The sequence below is a fragment of the Urocampus carinirostris genome, chromosome 11 (genome assembly GCF_059441175.1).
Source record: "Urocampus carinirostris isolate Australia breed hairy pipefish chromosome 11, RoL_Ucar_1.0, whole genome shotgun sequence".
NCBI classification, from domain to species: domain Eukaryota; kingdom Metazoa; phylum Chordata; class Actinopteri; order Syngnathiformes; family Syngnathidae; genus Urocampus; species Urocampus carinirostris.
Window position 1 is genome coordinate 29,191,526 of NC_142359.1, and position 18,799 is coordinate 29,210,324.

Here is an 18,799-nt window from a genome sequence, read left to right on the forward strand (position 1 = left end):
GGCGCAGTGGTTAACACGTGTGCGGCACAGTTCTGAGGTCATGAGATCGAACCTTCCTGTGTGGAGTTTGCATGTTCTCCTCGTGCTTGCGTGGGGTTCCTCTGGGTACTCCGGTTGCCTCCCACATTCCAAAAACATGCATGTCAGGTTAATTGGCCAGTTCATATTGTCCCTAGGTGTGAATGAGCGAGTGAGTTGTTTGTCTCTGTGTGTCCTGCGACTGCCTGGAAACCAGTCCAGGGTGTCCCTTGCCCACTGCCCGAAGTAAACTGGGGTGGGCTCCAGCACTCCCGCGACCCTAAAATATAAATGTAAATGTTCTGGATTTATATAGCACTTTCAAGTCCATTTGCGAACATCACACTATAATTTGTTGTTAGCAGAAACACTATAAAAATACGCCATGCACAGTTTCTACCTCTACATCACACATTCAACAATTAAAGTAGGCTAATCATTGTTGCATTTGATTCAACGCTGCTAAAAAGAAGACTAATTTCTGTTGATGATAACAAAGTCATGGTATTTGGTGGTAAAATAGTTGTTTAACATAACCGATGAAGAAAATACTCTGAACGTAATACACCGGAGCCTTAACAGATTCTGCTGTGATGCTCCAAGTAACATTAGTTAAGCTAAAGAGGGGCTGAGAGAGGGTGAGAGGGGTGCTAAGAATCAAATGGACTGAACCACTTCAAGACAGTGCATTGTTGTTTTTGTTTTTTTGTTTTCCCTTTTATTTTCATTAAGTGTTTTTCATCATATTTAGGCCCATCCTGTACTTTTATGAAGGAAAAAAAGGTTTAAAAAATGCTATAAATTTTGGAGGTGTTTGAGGTTTACACCCATAAGTTGCTCAAAACGTTTAAGCACACAGCATGGGTGCTAATTATAATTATCGTAAAGCTAGAACTGTAATTGACCTAGTTAAACTAGTTTTTCAAATGCTTGTCGAGTTTTTTTTTAACTAAATTTTCACGTTTATCGCAGTAATTGTGGACCAGAAGCTCCTCCTCATTAAACATGTGCTCTGCCAGCCCCTGCTCGAAGCATTAGGCGATTGAAGACAATGAGTTGCAGTCGCTTAGGCGGAAATAAATGAGGGGGGGGCTGTTCAGTTTTATATGAAACCCAAACAACAGACCAATACCCCAATAGATGAAAAAAAGAAATATTAGTACTTGAGGAATGAGCTGACTGAGGCTGCAATCATGACTTTAAGCCAGGGGTTGGAGACAGAGAGTAGAAAAAATGTGTAGTGAGTTTAGCAGATACTTATAAGACACTTAATGCTAGCGTTAAGGCTTAGAACTTAACAACCGCTATGAAACCACTGTTTAGCTCAACTTTGATAGCGCAAAAATCTCTGGCGTAAGTAGTTAGACCAGGGGACTGTAACCAATGGCTCACGAGCCATGTATGGCTCCTTTCATGAGTACATGTGGCTCGGAGATAAAATGATACTCACGCAAATCTCAATTGTAGCGTTCCAATTCTGATAGGTGCAGAGTTGAGACATTTGTGCACATATGTAACGAAACGCTAACAGCATAAATTCTTCGATTCAGTAAGTAAAGAGCATGCTACTCACTACCGTTTACAGTTTAGGTGTCAAACCAACAGACCCCGTTTTGTGACTATGGAATCCCTTATACAGAAGCTCATTAAGCAATTTATGTTCACTGTTTAGACACTTTAAAGATTATGACCCACAGAAAATCTGAACAGCCAGAAACATCAGCCATACAAAACAACTTGATTGGGTCAGCGGTAGTGGTGGGCAAAGCAATACACCCAGCTCACTTCTGTTTGTCCAGCGCCGTCTGCACGCAGGTTAAATACGTCAGTGTCCTTGTTTGCAGTATTATGTGACATATTTGCAAAAGAACTCTGCTTGCACCTTGTTTTGAAACCTTTGTTCATGATATGAATTCAAATCAAAATGAGCCTCAACGGTCTTAATAGCGGCAGGGAGACCAGTTTATATTTTGTTGATATGAGACACATGCTCTAAAATTATAGTCTACGCTTTATCAAATAATCTAACATTACACAAAGAAATCAAATGCGCTGAAAATTTAGATCTTGTCTGGGGAGCAGGTTTGGCGGTTTTGCTGAAATCTGTGATAAAAATATATGGTATGGCTCGCCACCAAAAAAAAAAAAAAAAAAAAAAAAATTAAACCCTTTTTTAAAAAAAATCAAAATATTTGGCTATTATGGCTCTTTGGGTCAGAAAGGTTCCCGCCCCACGAGTTAGCCTTTAACTGAAATGTTATTGTTTAAAGTCTTTTCTATATATTTTCTAAAGAGTTAATTACTGCATAGTGGGTACAGGTGAGCTCTCTGGAACACGTCATGGGCCAAACCACATGAATATTCAGGTTTTAGAATATAGTTCATTAGTAAACATTCCTTTTACTGTAAACCACATGTGTCAAACTACAAGCTGATCCTTCAAACTTATCTGTTGAACCAATTTTCATGCACTCTGAACTGTCCTTTCTAACAAAAAAGCAATTTTTACATGCACTTATTGAAAGGACGGCGCTTAATGGCACGTCGCCCTTCTCGGTGACGCCTAGACTTGTTTAATTAGTCTCCCTCTATCTCCAGGCCTTTTTTTTAATTACAAATCAAAAGCCCTCATTAGCAAGACACACATATAATGGGGATATAGAACTTAGAGCGAGAAGGGAGTGGGGTAATAACTATTGTAATTTTAATGGTTTTTCATTTCGTAATCTTACTAGCGCCAAAGAATACCGAAGGCAATTTTTTCAACTCAAACAAACCCTGATTTAAAAAATGTGCATCAAACAAAATGAAAACAATGGGGCTTAAGACAGGTATAGCCATCCAAGCCATCTAATGGCCCATGGCTGTGCGGTGTCCTCATTCGCCAATCCTCCCCCTGCCCCCGGCCTGATATAATCTTCTTGTTCAGTCAATCGGCGCGATTTCTCTTGTGTTGAGAGAAACTACATCTCAGTTAATTGTGATTTTGTGCGTTATTTTTGCCTTTGTTTTCCCTTAATAATAGTTTAGAAGAAAGATAATGAGGAAAAGTGGAAAACACAATAGAGTCGAAGGGGTTGTAAGGTCGCAAAAAAGTAAGCGATAATGGGAAAGAAAAAAAGAAAACAGCCAGGCATAGCCACCCAATAGTCTACGATCGTCCCGTGTACACATGCTTCCCCTCACCGATCTCTTCTTCCTGTAGAGTCAATCGGCCCCATTCTGGTTGTGTTGAGAAGGGACAACATCTAATTTAATTGTGATTTAATGAGTTGTATTGCCACTTTTCCCCACAATAATGACCTAAAAAAATCTGCGCATTTATACGGTAATTATGAGGAAAATGTGATTAGCCCTGATGAAACATTAGTCCTGGTGAAACATTTCCATTATTGTCGTTGATCAAATCTTACTTCCTCTCTGGCTTTCCTCTCAGCCTCCTCCAGTTTCCTCTGCATCTCCTCCTCCTCTAACACTCTCCTCCTCTCCTCTCGCTTCCTCTTGAGCTCCTCCAGCTGAGCCTCGGCCTCCTGCTGCTTCTGCCGCATGCGCTGAAATTCATTGCACTCTGCATCCTCGCGTCGCCCCTTCAATTCTTCCAGCTTGAGCCCAGCCTCCAGTCGGACACCATCGTCCTCGCCCGGCTCGTCGTCCTCGTCGTCGTTTTCATCCTCATCGTCCTCGACGCCCGGCTCGTCCTCCTCGTCGCATGGCCCTTCCTCCTCGTCGCCCTGCCCCTCATCATTCAGTTCATCCGGGGAGTGCACGTTCCCTCGACTGCGGGTACAAGAATAACTAAAATTAGAATTGTCTTTGATAAGATAATGTATGCTGTGGTCCCCATCCTTTTCTTTACCAGCCTACATCACCTGATCCGCACAGGATGCAAGTGCATTGTTGACCCGATACAGCAGGGTAGCAGTGAGAAGATTTGCATGTTGAATTGCGTTTTTAGAGTCGCAATTTACAAAAACAACATGCCCAGCAGTTGTGTAAAGGGTGCACAAATCACAATTTTAGGCAACACAATTATTTTTTTTGTTGGCGGCTGTAACTGCAAGCCATTAGCTCTTTAATGTTCCTGATTTTCTTCGCCTAAAATCTCAATCGAAAACATACCCAAAGTAAATTGAATGCTGTTCTTGAAACGCCGGGAAAATATGGACGGTTTTGGTCTCTTTTGAAAGGTAACACATTATGAAATAATCACTGCTACTAACATTGATTAATCTGAGTTGTAACACACAGAAATAGGTTTTCATTCTTATCGCCTGATTTTTTTTTTCACAATCAAATGCCTGAAGTGTAGCATGGGCATCTTAGCGGCAAACCAGGTGAGACAATAGCTTAAAGCCTTACCTGTTACTTTGTCAAGTTTGATCAAAATCTGAAAAAATAAACATTGTATTTGACACATTTTTCCAAGAGTAGGTTGAGGTCTTTACAAAAGTGGTCATTTAAAGATGACCAGATTACAACACTAAAACCTACTACAGTGCTACAGTGCATTTTACTTTGGCCATTTTCTTTAGACATTTTGAAAGTTTTAAATGTTTGACTTCTCGTTCTAGAAGTCATTCATGTTTGTCCACACCTGCACATCATAATGGAGCATAAAAATGAATTACGAGTGGCGTTACGCACATTTATTTTGGCGTCTAATTTGAATACACAGGCCTAATGCAGGATGTGGACAAGTGAAAAAAGCCTGCTATTGGCCTCGAGTGGTATCAATCAAAAGTTCAGAGGCTAACGGCCGTAGTGCAAATCATTTTAGGAGTCTGTTTATTTGTAGACGGAAATAAGGAGGCGAAATAATGTACAGTAGTATTATATTGTTAATAACGATTATTATCAGTTGTCATGATCATTTTTATAATTATTATCTTTATTGATCCCACCAACACAAAAAATTATTTAAGGTGGGTGGGGGCCAAGGAAAAGACAATTCATCTAAAGTTTAACTTATTTGTGAAGTGAGCTACTGTAAATATTAACTGGTTCTCTGAGCCACATTTATGTCCATTTCACTTACTAGCATAAAAAGGTATTTTATCGATACATACCCTATTTTGACAAGCATTCTGGCTGTGTTGATGACACTCTAAGGTTTTTCTGTGTACTGCCATTCTCCTGGCATACCACACAGCGATGCCAGTATACTCTCCACTGTGGCCTGTTGTAGGAAACCAGCAGGTTCTGTTCTAGGTATTATATTCCCGAATACTCTCAGAAAGTAGTTGCTGCTGAGCATTCCCTACCGCAGGTCTGGTTGTGGTTGGTATGGTTCATACTTTGGCAAGGTACACTCCACACCGAGGGACACTTCAACATGTGCAAAACAAGGGTAGCAAACACCTTTCCTTTTTAAAAAGGCACAGCTCAGGTTACTTACTTAAGGCTCAGTCACCCTAAGCAGCTTTTGTCCAAACGTCTTTGCTCAAAATCTGATTCTGATATGCCTTTCAATTATTTTGTTGATGCCCTAGGCACTACGTGCAAGCCTGAAAAGCAAACGACTAAAAATTCTGATTAAAGAGCTAGCAACATGCAAACATCTCAGGTTTAAGTGGCCTGACCTTTATGGAGAATATTACAGTAGCACTTTCTCAAAAGTGACATGAGGTGCATTAATCATGCACTTTATCGACTTTCCACCCTGAGAATTTCTCACTGCATTAAATATCACAGTTTTTTCCCCTGTGCTCTAGGGCCAGTTACGTATTATAAATAATTAATCAGTGGTTGTATTTGGTTTGGTGGAAAAGTGGATGACCGGTTATAGGTAAGGAGCTGATTTCAAACTAATAAATACGCTTAAAGGCCCTTAGAAAAATTGTGTTGCCATTGAGATTTGCAGGTTAATCCTGTTCGGCCAACACCATTTTTTGGGACACACACAGTTATGTACTCTTAGTTTTTAAAGTAAAAAAAATGAATATTTTGTCAAATATATAACATATCTAATAGTAAATTATAAACACGGATGCATGATAATTGATTGCCATGCCAATATATACAGACAGGTAATGGGAAAATACAACGTCATAGTTATCTGACCGATAGCAAAAAACATTCAGGGCTGGGACTAGTATACAGACGCTACCCGACCTACGAACGAATTAGGTTCCGGACGATCGTTCGTAAGTTGAATTTGTTCGTAACTTGCTTCAGTGCTATATTTTGTATGTTTATGGTTTATATAAGTATGTTTAAGGCTTGTATAAGTAACCTGTATTGTTTTGTACTAAAAAATAAATATTTAATAAAATAATATGCTCTATTAAGATATAAAGTTGATTTTAAATTAGTTTTGGAAGATGCGCTTCAAAAAGTCCTCCTCTGTGGTAATAAGTGGATGAAAAAAAAAGTGTTCGGACCATTTTCTCAAACGCATAGAGCTTTCTTATTCCACTTTCATTTAAAAAGAAACGGCTCGCCTCTTCTTTATTTACACCAACCACATTGAATGGATGCACGAGATATTACACAATATAAATGTCAACGTTCTTAGCAGGCCAAAAATACAGTACACGTTGTTATGATTACACACGAACGAGGAAGTAGAAGCCGGATTTCTTCTTCAGTATGGATGCTGGGTGACCTCTCACAGGGCCCCGCGGCAGGAAGAGGCACTACAGTGTCACAGACCAGAAACGGACACAGGACCCAATAGCGCTCGTTTTCTTAGTTTTCATTAATAAAGAGGGAGAGCAGGGCTTGCTTCCACGATCCTATGGCTGACGGACAAGGGGAGCGGGCGATGCGGAAGTGGCACTTCCGTGTCCAGCGAGGAGGATCGGAGACAGGCGGGAATTACAAGTCGCTGGCCGGAACTGGAGAGCAAAGGCGGTGTCAAGTTCGGAAACGAGGTCGGTAACAGGAGGCAGGCAGGTAACGGGGCAAAACAGGTCAGGTAACAGGCAGGCAGAATGGGGCGAAGTCAGGTCCGGAAACAGGTTGGCAACGAAGATCAGGCAGAGAAAAGCAGGGCAGGAACAGAGTCGGACGAAAAGGCTTACTGAGCTGGTGACAACAGTTCGCATAACGATCTGACGGCTTTAAAAAGAGAGCATCAGCCAATCAGCTGTCCAGGCTGTTGCCGCCAATTAAACAGTTGCAGGTGCTCTCAATCATGACACTACAGTAATGTTCTCTACTCGGAAAAAGGTGCACACGATACAAAATCTAACTTACAGCAATGCCCGAATAGTTTTCAACATCCCGAAAAAAATGATCGTATCTGCCGGAATCCGTAAGTCGAATGTACGAAAGTCGGGAGGTGTTTGTATTTACAATTTGAGTCTTTTTTTAATGCACTGTAAAAACATTGCATTTACACCCATTTTAAGTATGGATGTTTCATTTTGTGTTTAACTTATTTCTCTAGTAAAACAAACAAAAAAATCTTAAAATGACGAAAATGTTACAGCAGATGATTTTTCTCATCAAGATTTTTTTTCATTCATAAGATCTTGCGTATTTCAGGTATAAATATTTTTGTTTTACCGGAAAAGATTAAAGTAACATCTAAAAATATGACATGAATATCAAAATACTGAACTATTTAAATATGTGCACTTTTCCCTCAGTTTTACAAAAATGTTGAAAATAGTGAAAAATAAATAATAAAATGTTCTCTTAACAGACAAGAAATTTCTAATAGTGCAGCACAATAGAACTCACAAAAATATGCAAAAAGAAAACACAAAATCCCCAAATCTCCAGTTTTAAAGACGGATTCAGTCTTAAGTTATCTTTTTAGAAAAATTTGTTAAGATAGACTGAACGAATTCAGTGCCAGCCTTGGTTTAATGATGTCTATAGCAGTCTATGGCAGCCTGGATAAAATAGATCTTTGAAATCTATATCTGTCCACGGCAGCAAATGAGGACTTATCGTATTTAAGTATTTCCTTCTGGTATTAATTTAGAGGACACTGTGTAAGATGTCACTGCATTGTGTAGTGCAGGGGTCTCCAACCTTTTTCTAGCTGAGAGCTACTATTTGTTACTAATTAGCGCACAGGGCTAACCAGTTTGACATGCATTTCTAAAATAACTTATGTTATTATAGTGTTGTTACTACGAGGTTAATTATTGGAAGTGGGGTTAAATGAATGTAACCCACTAAAAAAATCACAATGACCCATTGAGCTATTTTCAGAACAGGTACGCGGGCACTTCAGCTGTCCTCAAAAACGACTGATACAAAGCACAAGAATGAAAAATTCCCGAAACTCGAAGGGATCAAACCACACCATTGTACATATTATTTTTTCCGTTCCGTTTTTCTGTGTACCCTAAGCAGCTAGATGGCGGATAATCATGTCAGCTCTGTCTAGGGTTGCATCATGTTACGTAAAATAAATACAAAATAATCAACCTACTTATACTTTTTATATTTTTTTCTTATAATTTTTCATGGCAGTATAACTTTGCTTCCTGAGTTTTTTTAGAGGGGCAGTGTGTAATATTTAGTACCTTCTGGTGGTACAAAATAACTTTCATCCAGTATCATACAAATGTTAAATTTTATTCAAAATCATAAGTCAAGAAATTGGTATTTCTTTTACACCTTGGTATCCCACTTTTGATTGGCGCCAAGTTTGTCTAGAATCCTGCTGCTACGCTGTACAGTAAGACCTCAGTTATTGCGGTTAATGAAGACCAAAAGCACCCGCGATAAGTGAAAATCCGCGAAGTAGCAGCGCACCTTCCCAGAAAAAAATAAAAACATTTTTTTTAATTAATATTTTTTAGACATGTTTAATGGGGAGCAAAACCACCCGCAAAAAGTGAACATCTGCAAAGTAGCGACGCCCCGTCCCCCCAAAAATAATAAAATAAATAAATAAATAAATAAATAAAAAAAATCTCATCTCATTATCTGCAACGCTTATCCTTATCATTTGCGAGCGAGCCCCTAACCCGCGGTGCGGGTACTTTCGGGCGCGATACGCACGACACCGCGACAAGCCAAACGGGCCGGCCTGTCGGCAGCGCAGCAGAATGCGTGTTCATGCGAGGGGGGGAGGATTTTGTACGGGAGTCGGATTTGGGCACAACACCGACGCGCGGTTTTGGTGCGGCTTCCGCTTCACCGCCCCCTAACCCCACAGGTCCCCCCTACCCCGTTCCCCCGCGGCCCTGTCCGTCGCCCGGAGCCATCGAGGGCCGTGTAGCGCCATGTAGAGCCATCGCGGCCCGAGCGGGAGACGTGACGTTGGTGACTTTTTCATCCCCGTTAACAAACGCATTTTGTAGAATACGATCGCGCTTTATTGTTTAAATAAACGCGTTATATAGACTATGATCGCCCAATTATTTTAATTAGCTCGCTTTATGGTTTCAATAAGCGTATTATATAGAATACGATCGATTTGTCGGAAGAGCAGCAGAATGCACGTTCACGCGAGGGGGGGAGGATTCTGTACGGGAGTCGGATTTGGGCACAACCCCGGGAAACGAGATAGGCGCGCCGTGCTAGGGTCGTCGGCCGAGGGGGATTCCCGCAAAAAGTGAACATCTGCAAAATAGCGACGCCCCTTCAAACCACCAACATTACCATTACAGACCGCGAAGCTCTGAATCCGCAAACGTCGAACCGCGAAGTAGCGAGGTCCCACTGTACAGTGTATCACTGGCCCTCGCTCGTACCAGACAACACAGTGCCATCTAGTGGTCAAATATTACACATTGGGGCTTTATATGAATTATGTATTTAGCACATGGTTGGTTGGTTTTTGGTGTATCCCTTAACTACAAAGGTCGTAGGCGCACCATTTCGTACAGGCTGGTGGCACCCGTGTGCTAATAACACAAAAGGTCCCCTTTATGGTTTTTTATGTGTATTAGAAAAATAGGCCCGACACTAATAAGCAATCCACATATTTTTTGTTTTTCATGTTCCTGCTGTTTTTCCAACATGTTACTTTTGTTTTCACACTAAAACTAGATGAAAAAGAACCAGCAAAAGATTTTTATTTTCTGGAAAAGATGGAAACTAAATGTTTAACTGGCTGCCAAAGTCAACACGTGCATACCTGAACGTGCTGTCAAGGTCCCCGTACTGATTTGTAACCGCCTCCTCCTCTTTCTCAGCCTCTCGTTCTTCCTCATCGTCATGGAGGCCTCCGTTCTGCTTCCTCTGCTCTTCCCCCCATTGGCCCCTCTCATACAGCTGCACACACACAACCACCCGTTCTCTTAGGTCAAAGTATCAAGGGACAACAAACAGGTAAAGGAGTGACACATCACATTGGATTGCGAGCCCTTGTGACTTTTACTCCAAAATGCATGCATGTGAAATGTTTCATTGTGTCTTTTTTCAAAAGGCCAGATGTGGAAATATGTTAGCAGAGAGTTCAATTAAGCTCTAATGAGTTCTTCTGCAGTCGTCCTTTTAAAAGACGACATCATTAGATTGTGCAAGTGTATTTAATGAAAAGGCCCGGGGGTTTTGCAAAATGACCGTGCTTGGAGCAAATGTTCATGTCAAGCAGGGGTGGGCAATCTTTTTTGATTCGCGTGCCGCAATGGGCTCGAAATGTTTAAAGAGGGGCCGGGCCAGGAGTAAAAATGATTGATCTGATTTTTTTGGGGAGTGGCACTGTAGTAGTCAACCACTAGATGTCACTTTTGCGTAATGCAACCAAAAACTATTGCAAAAAAGCAGTGGTTAGCAACCACAGGTCTGCGGACTGGTACCCAGCTGTGGGTAGTATGGTGTTAGGCTGCATAGAGAGAAAATTAAGTTCCATTGTTTTTTTATCAATTGTTGTTTTGGAATGGGGCTTTGAGGTTGTACGTTTGAATTAAAATCAGTGTGGTTTTCACAGGTGGGTGGGTGCAGTTGCCCGTCAGGTGGTGCACCTAACAATTCCAGCTCGGGCTGCACCATTTTGTAAAATAACCCAATTGCTATTTTCCAGACCAGTAATGCAATTTCTATGTGATTTTTAATTTTAAAAGAAAATTGCATGTTGTGTGCCATTTTTTGTGAGTACTAAATCATACTGACACGCCTTAACCTTAAAACAACAATACCCATTTCTGGGGAGCTTTGTTAATGTTTTTGTCTGCTGACAGAATCGTGGATGGGCGTGACATAGCGTGCTGCTTGCAAACTTTGACTCGCCTTTTTTGGCTGGTGCCGCTAAACCCAAACTGTGACAATTCTGGTTGGCCAAACACTCAATCACTCAAATAACAAAAGGGAAAAACACAAATATGGAACTATTAAAATTTGAAAAAAAACAGTGCCTTGTGACTACACGCACTGTCACATCGAAAAATCAATTCGATCTTGGTTAATCATGCAGCCGTAATTCCCGCCCATCGAAGATACAGTGAAAGATGAACAAAACCAAGGTTTTGCGCTAATCGCCAATTAAGCCCGCAGAATGGTAAACATCATGCTAGTACGCAAACAAACTTGCCGCTTGGAAAATCTGTTGGCAACGAAGTTGCATGGATCCCGAAGTTGAGAACACGACGCCAAGACCACATAACACCAACAAGCTTTTCCAGGGGTTGGTTCATTATGCAAGTTAGTATTTTTCATAATTTGACACGCTGAGCGACGTGACAGTTTGAGTTAACCCTAACAATAGCGACCAGAGTGTCTTGCTAGTAGCAGGTCTGTTTACAGTTCTGAGGTCCTGTGTTCAATTCCAGCTACCGTGATCCTTGTGAAGAGTTAGCATGTCCTCGTGCACGCCAGTTTCCTCCCACATTAAATAAAATGGCTGGGATGGGCCTAGCACTCCCGGGACCCTCGTTTGAATAAGCTGTTCGGAAAATGAACAAATATGATTTTGGTGTGATGTTATGAGGACATCACAGTGGATTACGCTATTATTTTTTTCTTTATATTAAGATATTCTTAACGTGTTTCTTGTAAAAAAAATAAACAAGAATATAAAGGGGAAAATATGCTTTTGTTAATGTATAAAATAGATAATATATATATGACTCATATAAAATATAATTTAAATGATATAAAACTATCTGCTATTGAGTTTTACTCTTCATATCCCATTCGTAGTATCATTTTTACAAGCAAATCTGAAAAAAGTGCCTTTTTGAGAACATTGTTTGAAATAGTATTAAATAAAGATTTTAGTGTGTTAGAAAATGTGAAAGTATATAAAAACTACTTAAATTATTTTAATTTTTCCATGTGAGATTTGGACAAAAGGTTTAAGACCATGCTGTTTTCTAATGACCGGTGATTGATTATTTTAGTTTTTTTTTGTATTAGACTTGAGTAAAGGGCAGCACGGCGGCGCAGCGGTTAACGCGTGTGCGGCACAGTTCTGAGGTCATGAGATCGAACCTCCTGTGTGGAGTTTGCATGTTCTCCCCGTGCTTGCGTGGATTTACTCCGCGCACTCCCGTTTCCTCCCACATTCCAAAAACATGCATGTTAGGTTAATTGGCCGGTTCAAATTGTCCTTAGGTGTAAATGAGCGAGTGAGTTGTGTGTCTCCGTGTGCCCTGCAACCGGCTAGCAACCAGTTCAGGGTGTCCCCTGCCCACTGCCCGAGAATAACTGGAATGGGCTCCAGCAACCCCGCCACCCTTTTGAGGATACGCGGTGCAGATAATGGATAGATGGATGGACTTGAGTGGTTGTATCGTTCTGACAAAAACAGTTGAAGACACCATCAATCCAACAAAAAAACAAAAACAATAAGCGGTCTAATTACCAAATATGTGTTGACTTACTCAACTGAAATTATCCTGTGATTGCGTGCTTGTGCTGGACACTTCAAATCAAAAGGATCCTAACCACATGTCAAATACCTGCTCGTCCTGCGAGTGCAGTATTTCGCACGCCTCACTGTCCGCTTGACTGTCATCGTTCTCTCTCATATACATTTTGACATCAATAAGGTCGCCTGAGGGTACCTCTTCTGCCACTACATCTGCTGACTCGGCCTGATCTGTACTGACTACTGAAAGACTTCCTTCCTCTGCATGCTCCTATGAAAAATGGGCATTAGCAAAGGAGAAGACTCCAAAATTCCATGGTGGGGTTGTACCTGCATGTCTATGAGTGGTTCATCACTTGATTCCTAGCAGAACATGAAATAATTATCAAGACGATCCACATCGGAATGTGGAGGAAGCAAACGTCTCACCTCGTCTCTTAGGTAAGATCTCCGTTGCTTCTCCTCTGTCATATTCTCCTCCAGGCGACCAGGTTCTTCTTCTTGCCTGGCCACCTCCTGTTTTTCTTCCATCTTCCAGCTGTACATCTTCTCCTGGCGCCAGGAGGAAGAGATCTCCTCCTCGTTCTGAGTTTTAATCTTCTCCAGTCCACTGGAGTCGTGGCCCTCTGACTCTTCCGGCTGCTGTTGCCGCTCCAGTGCCTCCTTCAGGCGGCGCTGACGCCGTTCTTCGCGCCTGGCTACGCGATCCACTAGTGCTTGCTCCTCGTCCTCGCCGCCGCCACCCCCAACGGAGCTGCTTAGCGAGGCGCTTTCTGTCACGCTATCAGGAGACATAATTGTAGATATTGTAAGTGTGTTAATAATGGAAGATCTGGTACTAAAAGAGGCTAACACCATGATGACATTTGTTATTGTACGTCAACCTCATCTATGCCAGAGGTCACCAAACCTCTTACTGTGAGCGCCACATAACTTTTCCCTTCTTTGATGAGGGGCCAGCGTCAGTTAATAGAAAAAGTGTGATTGGGATTTTAGGCAAATTTTACAGGAAGGGTAAGGGGTTAAATTGCTTGCTAAAATTCATATTTCAGAATGGATAGAGAACGTTCAGATGTTGAGGAATATTGTTTCTCGTAGCATTTAGGAGTACAACGTTTAAGGTCAAATGTCCATCACTTAGATAAACTGCAAACAACAAAGTAACGATCATTAATAACCTTATGATACAAATTTAATATGAACGACTTTTTAATGTTTTTAACAATCAACAGATTTAATGATAACGATGTAAATAGTGATTGATATCTTATGTTTTATAAAGCACTCGTGATATTGATTGATTCCTTTATATATTACTCTTTTTTAAAGATGCACTGATAATGAATGCATTAAACTAGCCAAGATCATTTAGGGCACAGTCTTTGAAGCTTAGGCATGTCCAAAGTCCAGCCCGTGATCAACTATTTCCTTGTCCGTGGTCTCTGTCATAAAATTAAAAATATGTGGCCTTCCAGTAATGTTGCCCATCCCATTATCAACATGGCGACAAGAAGGTGTGTGAGGTGTCCTCTCAAGCACGCACCACACATTTTCAGTCAAGATGTTGAACACCTCTAAAGCACCGCAAATAACAGCTTTTCAAATAAATAGGAATACTCCAGCACAGGTTGATATCAAAACAAGTGCTGCTAAAGAAATCAAAACGCAGCGCACCGAAAGCAAACATTTCTGTGGTGTGGACCTCCCCCCATGTAACCAAAAGCTGACAATTTGGTTTCATTGACAAGTAAGTCCCTGCCAAAATAAACCCACAGGTTTTGACCAAACTATTTGAGTAGAAAGGTTGGATTGAAGAACGGAAAGGATAAACAGATCGCTTTTCGGAGATAGTAAAGGAAGACTTGCTGACGTATCTATGGTGATAAAAACCACAACAGCTGGCTAGGGAGCAGCTTTCTTCCAGAGCTAGCCCGCAACTTTGAAACAAAAAACGACTTTCAATCATCAAGTGTTCAAAGACAAACAGATATGACATCATGACCGCTCGGCCTCGGCTTTTTGGACGAATTTCCATCTGTATTCTACGTCAGTTGACCCGCGGGAAGCAACATTAATCTGTTCTTCGGTAGGGATCTGAAAGTAAAATTGCTGTACAGCAAGAGATAGAAACCTATTGCACATAGCTACAAACCCCAGGTAAAAGCAGTAAAATAACATGTGTATAGTAAGTGCTATAATTTTATCCATCCATTCCTCCATCCATCCATTATCTGCACCGCTTATCATCAGTATGGTCGCGGGGGTGCTGGAGCCATTCCCAGCTATCTTCGGGCAGTGGGCAGGGGAGACCCTTAAGTGGTTGCCAGCCAGTCAAAGGGCACACAGAGACAGTCATCTCATTCGCTCATTCACACCTAGGGACAATTTGGACCGGCCAATTAACCTAACATGCATGTTTTTGGAATGTGGGAGGCAGACATGGGGACTTGAGACTTAGTGACTTGGACTCGAGTCGACTCGAGTCGCTGTTTTTATGACTTGTGACTTGACTTGGACTTGGCAATCTAAGACTCGGGACTTGACTTGTGACTTGACTTGCCCAAGAAAAAAATACTTGGGACTTACTTGGGACTTGAAGGTGAAGACTTGAGACTTACTTGAGACTTGCACATGTGTGACTTGGTCCCATGTCTGGTGGGAGGATACCGGAGTGCCCGGAGGTAACCCACGCAAGCACAGTGAGAACATGCAAACTCCACACAGGAGGTTCGATCTCATGACCTCAGAACTGTGACGCACACGTGCTAACCACTGCGCTGCATATATATATATATATATATATATATATATATATATATATATATATATTCACACACATATACAGTATATAAATATACACATACACATTTAAATAAGATTTAAATTAGGCACGGTGTGCGGGCCGTTAGCACGCAGCCCCGCGGTGCAAAGGTTCAGGGTTCAAATCCAGCTACTGCCCGGAGTTTGCATGTTCTCCCCGTGCCTGCGTGGTTCTCCTACTGGCACTATGGTTTACTCCCACATTACAAAAACATGCATGTCAGGTTAATTGGCCAGTCCAAATTGTCCCTAGGTGTGTGCCATGCAACTGGCTGTGAACCAGTTCAGGGTGTCCCCTGCCCACTGCCCAAAGATGCCTGGGATGGGCTCCAGCTCCCCCACGACTCTACTGGGGATAAGCGGTGCAGATAATGGATGGATATACATGTAAAGGGAATCGATAGTAATTCGCTTTTAAGTAGGGATAACAAGGTGAAATAGACATAATGGGATAGAAAACCTAATTAGCTCCGAACCCCCGACGACAACATTAAAAAACAATTGTAAGTACTACCTATGTGTAATGTATGGTCATATTATTCAATAATAATACAAATAAATATATATTTAAAGGGAAATTACATTTTATTGACCTTTGGTTTGACGTGACTTGAGCTGGTCCAATGAAGTAGTAGGTGGATATAGAGGGGGGAAATAGACGGTGATGGCGGATTAAAAATGTAATGGTTTTCAAAACTTTAGGATTGCCAAACCCTTAGAGGAGAGTGTATTGCTTTAATTCCAACCTAATTTTTAATAATAGTCCAGATTCTCAATTGGTTAAGGCCATGCATCTTATCGAGGTTAGCATTTTGTGTGCGTATATGATAAACTCAACCTTCATTTTCATTGATATCATGTCTTTGCTCCTACCTTTAGCATGACTAAGCACTGAATATTCCAATCCAAATCATTATAACATTTAAAGGAAAAGGACGTTGTGGGAGGCAGTACAACCAATTAAATAAAATTTGCAGACAAAAAATTTTAGAAATAACATGTCATACACACAGCACGAAGTTTTAGGGCACGAAAAAATGATTGGTTATCAATGTTTTATTGAGGGAAAAGACATAAGAGGAAAACAACAAATCCCAGGGGTTTAAATTTGCACATTTTCTGCACTATAAGGCGCACCGCACCCAAAATTAACTTTTGTCATATATTGTTAATACATAAAGCGCGTTGGACTATAGGCTGCATGTAAATTAGACTAAATTAAGAGCTATCACTATAAGGTGCATGTAATGGAGACTCAATTAAGAGCTTTCATGTGTATTTGTGTTAACCTTTGAAATGTTTATACATTTACGCTATATACTAATGCAATGATCGATCAGTGTGCCACTGACCAAATTTGAAAAACATTGTATGACATTGTATGTATGGAATTAATCCCGAAGAGTGGAGGTGAGAATGCAGACACTTCACCACTAGATGGCATATGAAAAGAACCTGACTGGGCCTTATCTCATTATTGCACCATTTGTACTCACGGTATCAGTAACACTGATTTGCGAGTTCTTTCTGATAGGTTAAACAGTCTCTCCAACTGTGCATCAGTAACGTTGCTGTGTAATATGTATACGTACCTAATAGTTGTGTGACAATGAGATACGATCTAATGCCTTTTCATGTTAGGTATACCACTGGTATTCTATTGGTAAAGTATCGGTGCTCTCTAACGTCATTGTTCAGGTTTGATTTCCGTTAAATTTAATGTTTTGCAATTAAGGTCAGCGATATTACTCAATTTGATCAATCTTAGTGGTATACCGTACAACTTTATACAGTAACACATACCTACAAATACTGTATACATTTCCAATCGTGTCCACCGTATTCTGCGATATATAAGGCGCACCTAATTTTTTATGGCTAAATTGGGAATTTTAGGTGCACCTCAAATCCAGAAAATACGGTAAATGTTGTTTTTTAGAATCTCACCTCTGGCAGTTGGTCCAGCCCAGACTGTCTGACTGTCCAGCGGCGGCTTCTTCCAGTTCCCTGGCCCGCAGCCTCTCCTGGCGGGCCCGGCGCCTCCTCTCACGGGCAGCCTCCTCCTCGTCATCCTCATTCCGTGACAACCTTGCAGAGGACAAAACAAAGGTCATTAGAAGGTCATGCGCGTTTACCTCTTCTTATTTCAAAAAAACTTTTCTATGCTTTTTGTTGTTCAATAGTTGTTGGGTTGGGTTTATTGATTAGCTAAAAAACAGATTCAAATTGTGGTCATCTGAACTGCTAAAAATCAAGATTTAAATTTTTGACCAAAGCTACATCTACCATTCACGTCTGCTGGTTTCCTGAGTACTTGAGTAAGGTCGGAAGAGGAAAAAAAAAGAGGAACTACCCAAGTTTAACAAAGATTTATACTGAGGAGCACAAATACACAGACATATAAATATTTTTGACAATTGACAAGCTTGGCGATAATACTGCAGAAAAAGGAAAAAGTATTGCTGGTGGCAGTTGATTACTATTTCAAGGGGAGGGCAAACAAAAATAAAGGAGTGAGGGTTTAAAAAAAAAGTTCTTAATTGCAAAAATCCCCCCCCCCTTTTTTTTTAAATACATTTTTTGCCATGTGGAGCAAAACAAGAAAAAAAACATAAAACTGATGGAAATTATTTTTCAACAACAGGTTTTGTTGAGTTAGTTTTTAAAAAAAAAAGGGGTGATTAAACCAGCTTTTTTTTTAAAAGTGATTAAGGGATTGAGGGATAGAAACAACGGTTTTATTTTTAACATTGCACGAAGCAAAAACTATACAGATGCTCCCCATCTTACAGTCAAGTTACAAAAAAACGGTAGATACGAACATTTCTTTCGGGATGTCGAAAAATATCCACACAATGCTGAAAGTTGGATTTTTATTGTGCACCTTTTTCTGAGTTACAAGACAGTACTGTAGTGCATTTTTTTGCCACCTCCGGTGTATGGCGCTGTGAGAGCTCACCCAGTATCCACCCCAAGGAAGAAATCCGGCTTCCTCTTACTAGTTCGTGTGAAAACATACAATACTGTATCTCCAGCGCACTAGGAACTGTGACATTTTTATTGCTATTGTGCATCCGTTCAATATGGTTGGTGTAAAGTTTAAAGAAGACTCGAGCCGTTTCTTTTTAAATGAAAGAGTAATAAGAATGCTTGATGCAATTGAAAAAATTGTCTGATCGCTTTTTTTCGGCCACTTTCTACCACAGTGGAGGAAGTCGCCAAAACCTTGAAGCTCATCTAACA

The 18,799-nt window shown here is 40.8% G+C and overlaps 1 protein-coding gene across 5 annotated transcripts in view; it reads right to left on the minus strand.

The window, feature by feature from the left end:
• Positions 1–18,799, minus strand: part of cald1a (caldesmon 1a) — an 87,743-nt gene that overhangs the window by 17,864 nt on the left and 51,080 nt on the right. For 4 of the 5 annotated variants that reach the window (XR_015851957.1, XM_088346824.1, XM_088346825.1 and 1 more), the window contains exons 3-8: positions 17,504–17,644; positions 13,166–13,517; positions 13,067–13,099; positions 12,828–13,007; positions 10,064–10,200; positions 3,432–3,795 (exon numbers count right to left, since the gene is read on the minus strand). Coding sequence is in view for 4 of the 5 variants with exons in the window: in XM_088346824.1 (XP_088202950.1) it covers positions 3,432–3,795; positions 10,064–10,200; positions 12,828–13,007; positions 13,067–13,099; positions 13,166–13,517; positions 17,504–17,644 (1,207 nt within the window). In the remaining variant the exon portion in view is untranslated. The remainder of the gene's footprint in view (positions 1–3,431; positions 3,796–10,063; positions 10,201–12,827; positions 13,008–13,066; positions 13,100–13,165; positions 13,518–17,503; positions 17,645–18,799) is intronic. The other variant, XM_088346827.1, reaches the window with a different exon arrangement.